The sequence below is a fragment of the Lupinus angustifolius genome, chromosome LG17 (genome assembly GCF_001865875.1).
Source record: "Lupinus angustifolius cultivar Tanjil chromosome LG17, LupAngTanjil_v1.0, whole genome shotgun sequence".
In the NCBI taxonomy this organism is placed as follows: domain Eukaryota; kingdom Viridiplantae; phylum Streptophyta; class Magnoliopsida; order Fabales; family Fabaceae; genus Lupinus; species Lupinus angustifolius.
In genome coordinates, this window is record NC_032025.1 from 6,978,914 (window position 1) to 6,988,093 (window position 9,180).

The 9,180-nt window shown below is 35.8% G+C and overlaps 1 protein-coding gene and 1 long non-coding RNA gene across 2 annotated transcripts in view; one reads left to right on the plus strand and one right to left on the minus strand.

Moving 5' to 3' along the window:
- The window catches only part of LOC109331862, an 8,809-nt gene continuing 1,193 nt past the window's right edge, over nucleotides 1,565-9,180 (plus strand). The window contains exons 1-2 of the long non-coding RNA XR_002105852.1: nucleotides 1,565-1,743; nucleotides 6,324-6,326. This is a non-coding gene — a long non-coding RNA (uncharacterized LOC109331862). The remainder of the gene's footprint in view (nucleotides 1,744-6,323; nucleotides 6,327-9,180) is intronic.
- Nucleotides 1,937-3,575, minus strand: LOC109331861 (abscisate beta-glucosyltransferase-like). The gene has a single exon (XM_019566629.1). The coding sequence runs from the start codon at nucleotides 3,545-3,547 to the stop codon at nucleotides 2,096-2,098; it is 1,452 nt and encodes a 483-aa protein (XP_019422174.1). The 5' UTR covers nucleotides 3,548-3,575; the 3' UTR covers nucleotides 1,937-2,095.

Consider the following 9,180-nt stretch of genomic DNA (forward strand, 5'->3'; position numbering starts at 1 on the left):
AACCGATCCAAAATAGACTGAAACTGCAAAAACCGAATGCATTTGGATCGTGTTGGACTTATTTTTTAAAGACCGGTTGGTCCGGTCTGGATTTTGGTTTCACCTCTTGGATCCAGACCGATCCAGACCGAGCCAAAATAATATGTAAAGTTTAAGTGTGTAATACTTTTAAGTGTCTTTCAAACTTATTCTTAAGTCCCAACTTCAAAATTGTATCTGTATTTTATTTGTTATATTCTATAACACATACTTATACATATGTTGCTATGTTTTTTGATACACATTTTTAGAACTTAAATCAATCTCACAACCAAATAAAGAGGATTCAAGTATTATTCTGATTAGGTGTTTTATTATCAATTTTATTGTTGTGAAAGTATTAATGTTATTAATCATCGGTGGAACATCATAACTGTTAAAATTACGTTACAAATGCTCATATTATTGTTATTGATATGTTGTTATTTTGTTGTCTTGTTATTATTGATATCTTGTTGTTGTTGTTGTTACTATTTTTTACTTTTATTATTATTGTCATACTATTTTTTACTATTTTATAATGTTGTTTACTTATACTATAGTTGCACACATTTTAATGTTGTTGAACACTATTTTCATTGTTGTTTTATGCTTAATATTTACATTTTTATGAGTTTTAAATGTAAGTGTAATTTCAATATTTTATAAAATAAAAAAACCGATCCAAACCGAACCGAAACTGCATATTATATTTGGATCGGATTGATCGAACATCTTAATATAAACATACCAGACCGATCCAGACCACATGTTAATTGTTAATTACGTGTTTGGATCAGATCATTTTTTTCCTAAAAACCGATCTAAATGGACCACGAACACCCGAGATGCAATACCAATTTTAGAATTTTCCTATGCTTACGTTATCTAACAAATTGTGTCACTGCATATACCATCATTTGTGATTAGTCAATTAAATAATCAATTGTTAACTTTTTAACTTAAAAGTATTTCTCAATCAATCATAAACTGATGATACATATAGTGATACAACTTATGAGATAACAGATATACTCCGGACAAAATATTTTAAGAAATCATTGTTTCTGTTGAAGCCAAAAATTTATGGAGTTTGGCTTGGATCGGTTATTGCCAATTGGTTAGTAGTAGGGAACTAAGGAGAAGTGATTTTTGCTATTATTAGAGGAAATAGTGGGGGGGGGGTGTGTGTGTGTGTGAGAGTCTACATCAAAAATAATATCAAGTAACATTTATACCCCTCTAATACTGAAAGAATAATGGAATCAGAATAGTGGAGTGAGTGGGCGTCATGTATCTTTCCTTAATCTTTTTTTATTAGCTGCTTTTTTATAGGGGGGATATTTCATGTGCAGTCAATGTAGGATTGGCTGTTTTAGAATTTTTGTAGGGAATTCAAAATTGCCGTGTGAGTCAATGTGAGTTTCCTTTTCAACAACCAAATAATTGAATGGATTATAATTGCTCATTAAATCATTTCATTTTTGTATCCTCCAATTGACCAATTCTTTTCCCCATGAATGGGTTATTATGATTGGTTTAACATATAATGTAATAATAAGCTAATTTGACAGGTGTATATATCCTGACTGATTATGTCAAAATAAACTATCATTAATTGGGTTGGATTATATGTGGTTCTGAATCTCGCCTAACTAGAAGCCAAAGATTTACTAACGTGTTTCTTTGGTCACTTAATCATGTACACCTAACCTTTGGTTCACCGTAAGTAAAAAATTATAATAATATAAATTAATATTTGTACATTATTTTATAAATTTTGATTGACTTAATATATGGGGACAAAATTTTCTCAGGACATAATATATTTTTCCCATCATTGAGATAGATAATATTAATTTCACCATGCATTTATTTGTTGTGCAGGGCCACAATTAAACTCATTAGATCTCAAGTAAGTGATACGATAAATAAAAAAGATTTTTTCTTTTTTTATGTGTAATCTAGCGTGAATACAATATTACTTGTTGTAAATAATTGGAGACTAAAGTTTCCAACAGAATTGAGATCCTCTTCTGTACTAAATTAATGAAAAACACGTGTGTTGTTTAACCATCTAAGCTTCGAGTGCAACTCTTTGAGCCTTAAGCTCTTCAATTAAGGCATCAACCTCAGCATAAGATGTTCCACCTTCTTCAACAGCTCTTCTAGCCTTCCCTGCAATCTCTTTAACTCTTGTTCTCATTTTCTCTGTCTCTTCAGTCTTCCCCATCAATTTCTTCACTGCTAACTCCACCTTTTCCCTACCCACAGTCCCCTTCCACTCTGGCTCTGCATTCCAAAACACCCACTCTTTACTCCCAACTTGCACTCCAATCTTCAACACATCTGTTATCAACTTCTCATTCGAAAATTGCTCGGCCGAAAGCGGCCACGTAATCATTGGCAACCCAGAACTCACACCTTCCAGAGTTGAATTCCATCCACAATGAGTCAAAAACCCTCCAACTGCAACATGTTCCAGTATCAACAACTGTGGAGCCCAACCTCTTATGATTAACCCTTTCTCATTCTCCTTAATCCTCTCTTCAAACCCATCTGGAAGAAAGTTTGCACTCCCATTTTCTTCTATCTTTGAAGAGTTCAATGTTTTTCCCACCACCCAAATGAATGAATGATCAGAAGCTTCAAGACCATAAGCAATTTCCTTTAGTTGTTCATGTGGTAAGCGAGCTAAACTTCCAAAACTAACATAAAGAACTGAATTAGCCTTCTTAGAATTCAACCAATTCAAGCAACTTTTCTCATCGATTGTGGATACTTTCCCTCTATTTGTTTTATCTTCTTTGCTTCTGTTGCAAAGTGAAACTGGTCCAACAATCCATGCTTTCTGCCCCAACTCTTTTCTTACATAATCAGCATAAGCAGGTTCCAAATCATAGAAGCTGTTGATAATAGTTCCAAAACTCTTCTCCTCTAACTGTTTAATACTTTTCAACCTATCAGGGAACACAGAAGGGTCTCTGAAGAAAATAGGAAGCTGAGACTTTGTCATTTCTATTCTATCAGGCAGATTAGGAACAGTGAAAGGTTCATAGTCTGAACTAATATCCTCAAGCTGAACATGGTTTCTAATATTTTCATGAACACAGCGAGGAAAGCACCCATTGCCAGTAAAGATAATCCTTTTGATTCGAAGCTCATCGATAACTTCGCCAGCCCAACGATGAAACATGTCGACGACAATGCAATCAGGTTGTTGAAGGACAAGTAAATGTTTCAACGGTTCTAGGAGGTTCGAGGTATCTGTCATGGGACCAGAAGACATGTCTATTATGTCAGCAGAGTTATGAGGGAGTGTGAGGGTGTGAATTATGATGTTAAGGCCATTTTGTTGGTCACGAGTGATTAATTTCTGGAAATTTATAGAGTTTGATGGTGTGGTTATGATTGTTGAAATGGCTCCATGAGATGCGAATACTCTAGCTGTGTCAATCATCGGAATTTGATGGCCTCCACCTACAAAGGGAAAGAAGAATATTTGAATTGGTGCATTTGTGGAAACCATGTTGTGGTGATTATGGATATGAATAGAGATGAAATAAAAGAGTAAATGAGGGAGATGCAAGTTATCAAGTCCAACCGCAGCTTCTATTTATATTAGTATCATATATATACACACACAAGGTTATAAAAATTTATATACTATTAATATATCATTTATTCATTATTTGTACTAATAATTTTTAAAAAGTTAATAATAATAAAATATAATAATAGTTGATAGATAATGTATAGACTAGATATGGATCATTTGTTTTTAATAATGTCATATTCTTTGTGTCAAATTAATTATATATTGATAGGTGAATAAAAAATTTTAAAAGGCAAAAGTAATAAAATATAATAATATCAATATAGACTATGTTCTTCTCTAATACTATTCTTTATATTTGATGACGGAGGAGTCAGTGGGATAGATTGTATGTTAAGGAAAAAAACGTCATGGGTGACATAATATAAGACTACAAGCATGTTGCCAAGTGACACTGACTTGCTTTTCCAATCTCTCATCGGATAGACCAGTCAATCTATTTGACAAACAAGGTAGGAGGCGATTGAGTATCAGTATAAAAATTTATATATATATTTAACGTATTATTTATTGTCCATTTCTATTATTTATATTTTAAATTAATAATTATTAAATATGAATGGTAAATTATAATGATAATGTACACATTTATGAATATATACATCTTTTTTTCTCTCAATAAAACTTAATTAATATATTGATAAGCAAGGAAAATGTTTTTGAGTAATATATGTTACGATTAGCCGTCTACCTGTTTTTAAGTAATATTTTATGATTATATGTATACTTGAATTTGATACCAATACCCCACCGTTTCGATCACGGAAAATAAAGGAGAGAAAAATCATTGAGAACTTTCCTAACAAGAAAGGTATAAGGATGTGGATGCCAAACTGAACATGTAACATTTTTTTAATATTTTATTCCTTACAATTATGGCAAGACCCAGAACCCTTGTAACATGTGATTCCATCAATTTATTTAGGGAGGGTCGCACTCGAAGCTTAAATAATATCATTGTTATCATTGAGTCACTATCATTGTAACTTAATGATCATGGTTTTAAGTCAAGAAGAGTAACATCCTGAAAATTTCATATATTTTATTAATTATTTATTTTATATAAAAATTAATTTTAGAAATTAATCGGTAATGAATTAGGCTAAACCGTAGTTGAGTGTTAGTCTTCTTTGTGAATTCCTATCTTGTGGTAAATTTTCGTTATTTTCTGTGACGAAAGGTTTTTGGACTGCTGTCGGGCCCAAACCTGCCCGAATTCGGCCCAAAAACGTTTTTCGAGTCAGGATAGACATCAAGTTTATACAAAACGCATTTCCAAATATTTTTCAACTCCGAATTCGGAATTTCGAAATTCTGACCGTAATTGGAAGATTTTAATATCCAACCAAGTATTAGCCGACAATACTTAGGCATGGACTCATCACGAATGATTCGCCGAAAAAGTCACCTCATTTTCCTAAGTGAAACTTGTGTGACAAGCAAGCGAAACTACTCATTTTTACACTAAATTCCGTAAACCCTTCACTTACCCATTGCACCATTAATCTTGGAAACCATTGGTTTGCCTCCATAAATCAGATTCAATTCACCTTAAATCTGATTTAATCCCTTTTAAAGAGTCATTTACTTTTGAAACCTTTGGCTTGCTTCTCTAAGGCTAATTCGTTTCCTTTAAAAGGACCATTTAACCTAGAGCACCCTTGACATTTCATTCCACATTCTTCTTCATTTGGCTCTCAAGAACTTCAAGGTAAACCTCATCCCTTTTGTTCTTAATCTTTTAGAAAATCTAGCCGTTCATTGTTTTTGATATTCGAGTATGATGTTTGTGTGTATGTTACAAACATTTTTAACCATCAAAATTTTCTAAAAAACCTTCCTATCTCTTGTTAGACGCAAGAACACGAAACATAAGTTTTCGTGAATCTAGAAATTGTTGTTTTGAAAACCATGAAATCTTGTTGTTCATGGGGCTGTTTTAGTGTTTTGAATATATGCATGTTATTTATGTTGATGAAAGATGATGATTTTGAAATCAAAGAAATATTTTGAATCGAAATGTCGTTTTGATCACGAGATCAATCCTTGTGAAAAGGTGTTGAAATGATCATGAACACGGTAGGGATCGAGAACGAGACTTTCAAGGATAAAGGATGGTTCGAGATTATGAATCTTGGACCGGATGGATGAAAGTCTCGGATGTCTTAGAATGGATTAAAATGATGTTTTTATCTTAGAGTTAGTAGGAAAGCGATTTAACTCGCGAATCACTGATTTGTGTTTTGTGTTAGTTTCGAGGCATTCAAAGTCGGACAACCGATCCATTCACGAAAAGGGAATCAACCATGCTACAACCCAAGGTGAGAGAGAATACATCGTGACATAGTGGTGTCTGAATATGACATCCAGACCTCCCAACTATCTCAAAAGTTGAGAGTTATTTCTGTTTTGTTAGAAACTCGTACTTAACCAAATGATTTCGTGTCTGGATTAAGTACGATGTTTCTTAAGGCTGAATGCCCCTAAGATAGTATAAAATATTAAGTCTTGTGGTTGTTATCCATGAAGGAACACCACTCAAGAAACTAAAATGCATTGGGATCGAAAACAACGAAAAGTTTCGATCCGGTAGCCCAAAAGGGCGAGGAAAATGGTCCTAGTAGTTGGACCACCTCGCCTGGGCGGGGGAGAAACAGAGAAGAATGGTCCTAAATAGCGCGAGGGCCAGACAGTCTTTTTTGGCGTTTTTGACGCCCCGGACGACCGTACCTCGCCTGGGCAAGTCCAGACAGGTATTTTGACCATTTTTTGGTGGATTTTTAGCTTGAGCGACAGTCCCTTCGCTCGAGCGAGAACCATGCACGAAATTGAGTCTGTTTTGATGAATTGGTCGCTTGAGCGACAGTCTCTCGCTTGGGCGAAAAACAAACATAAATTGTGACTGTTTTTTATTAATTTATTGCTTAGGCAATAGCCCTAGCTTGGGCGTGAAGTTTATTTACACTTGGGAAAGACTGTGGCTCAGAGGATTGAGTCTGGTTCCTAAATCAACAGACTTATACTATTACTTTTGGTTCTTGCGCCTTATGTGGACAAGGATTCCGACGAGGATGTCCTGAGCAAGGCTATGCCTAAAAAGGATTACATGATACCACGCAACGATGTCGTTACCATAAGAGGCTTGGCCATGTGGCCATCTAGGGTAATTCAGAGATGGTTCGTAGTGGTAGGGATGTTATTCCTATATTACGTGATAACGTAAGATCGAGTCCCACAAGAAGCATTCCTTTGGGAGATGTCTTAGGATGGACCGATCATTTTAAAAGACTAATTAAAATATTTAATCGGCTAACTTCGGTTAGTGTGCACATTCATTATAAATAACGAAGTAGTGGAGAGGAAATTTACGGGAGACGGACGAGCCCCGTGATGTTGAGAGGAATGGCGATGGCGGTGATTCGTCAGCAAAGTCTTGATGGAGAGTCTAGGTGAGACGAGTCCCCTGTATTCCTGGATGAGGTATTCTGTTGGATCAGACAGTTCTCACAGTGCAAACTAGACGATCTCTGACAATCCCTCTTTGCAATCAGGATCAATGAGAGGGATGCATAGAAAGTGTTTGATACGACACCATCCTGAAATGGACCGTTCTTCGAAACCGATCGATCATATATATATATATATCCTTGCGAGGAATAATTTTGGTGCGATCAAATCGGCTTGTTATGGGACCTGTACTCTTGGTTATTTCCGAATAGTATATTGGGAGGACATTGGTGTAAGGATGGATGAAATAAGCATAACATTCATACATTGAGATCGTGGATATTAATCCCCATGATCTGAGTTATAACCACACTCATTATTGTGCATTATGATTATGATCTATGTTGTGTATACTATGTGTGTCGCTCTGGATGTGATATTCTATGTAGTTCCACGCCGTCAATGAATTATATTCATCAGATTTCTTACTCTCTTTGCTTGTTCTCGGTTCGTGTTCTTGTTTAGATGGAGCATACGACGAGGATTCGGAGCTACCGATTTTCGATGTCCTAGGAGGGGACATGGAGTAGTGATGGACATAGATATACCTACATAGGCCCTTGTGCCTTAGAGCTAGAGATGGTTTGTGACGGCTCTACGATGCGCTTCCCTTCTCATCATGCAAACTTGGAGGCTTCATTCACCTTGCCTTCTCGGAGATTTGCGCCTACTGCGTCATCCATTCAGTATGTGATCCCTCATGGACCTACTGATACTGGACCATCTGCTCGGAGACGGAGTAGGGATGATGTGCCCAGTTCCCCACCGGGGAAGAGAGCCACTATACCGACACCGCCCGATCTTCAGGTAGAGGCGAGAGTGGGAAGAAAGTCACAAGGTTCGTCCAACAACCCAGAACATGAGCGAGAAGCCGAAGAGGAAGACTGTATGGAGTTGGTGTATATAGAGAACTCCATTGAGGTGGTGGACCTTTCTTCCGATTCTGAGACGGAGGAGGATCCCAACGAGTGTTCTAGTACACCTGCTAACCCTGGAGCTAGTCGCTAGTGGTCATTTCTATTTCTAGTTGCCCTTGAGGCGAGTATCTGTGTAGGGTACTTATAATGTTTTCAATAAAGGATCATTCCATGAATTATTGTTGTCTTTTCCGCATTTTAGGTTACTAAATGTGATGTCTCGAAAAGGAATTAAATGTACATGAAGAGTTTTACATTATAAAAAAAAAAAAAAATTACCCATGTTTGGGCAATATTGTTGGAGTAATTTTCGGGGCGTTACAATATTTAAATGTAAAGGCTTACAGGGTGACATGCTTAATGAATTCATTAGCAAGTAATGTGTTAAGGTTTTCTTGACTATATGTGAGCTTTGAAAGTTTTTGTTTCAAAATAGAATTTTCAGCATTTAAATTCTCACAAGTATCAAATATATAGGGTTGGCATAATTTAGAAGTAGAGAAATCACATGAGGCACACGCATAGATAAGATCAAGAGTTTCATTTTAAACTTTAAGTTCATCTAATTCCTTTTGCATTTCAATTATTTTCTTTTCATGCAAGGAGATAACTCGTTTTCTATCTATATTTTAACAATTTTCTTTAACTCCTCATGCATTTCGACATAAGCTGCATATAATTCATCATATGGAGGAGAGTCATTAGAGCATGATGAAGTATATGAATGTACCTCAATAGAATCATTTTCATCACTAGATGTGCACTTCTCATGCACTTGTGCCATAAGGCATACCTTTGAATTTTTCTCCTCATCGGATGAGCTTGAAGTCGAATCTGTCCCGGAATCGTTCCAAACAATGTATGATTCTTTTGGCGCACTGATGCTTCATGTGGCCTAATTTTCCACACTTATAGCAAGTGAAGCCTTCTTTGGGAATCTTGCTTTTCTTGGTTGAGTTCTTGGCTTCTTTATTTAGATTCTTGATCCCTCCTTTCTTCTTGAGATACTTCTTGAATTTTTCAAATAGGAGAGTCAAGTCTTCATCAGAATCAGAATCTGAACTAGAATCCTCACTTTCTTGATCTTCTTGAAATCTTGTAGCCTTGAGTGTGATTCCGTTC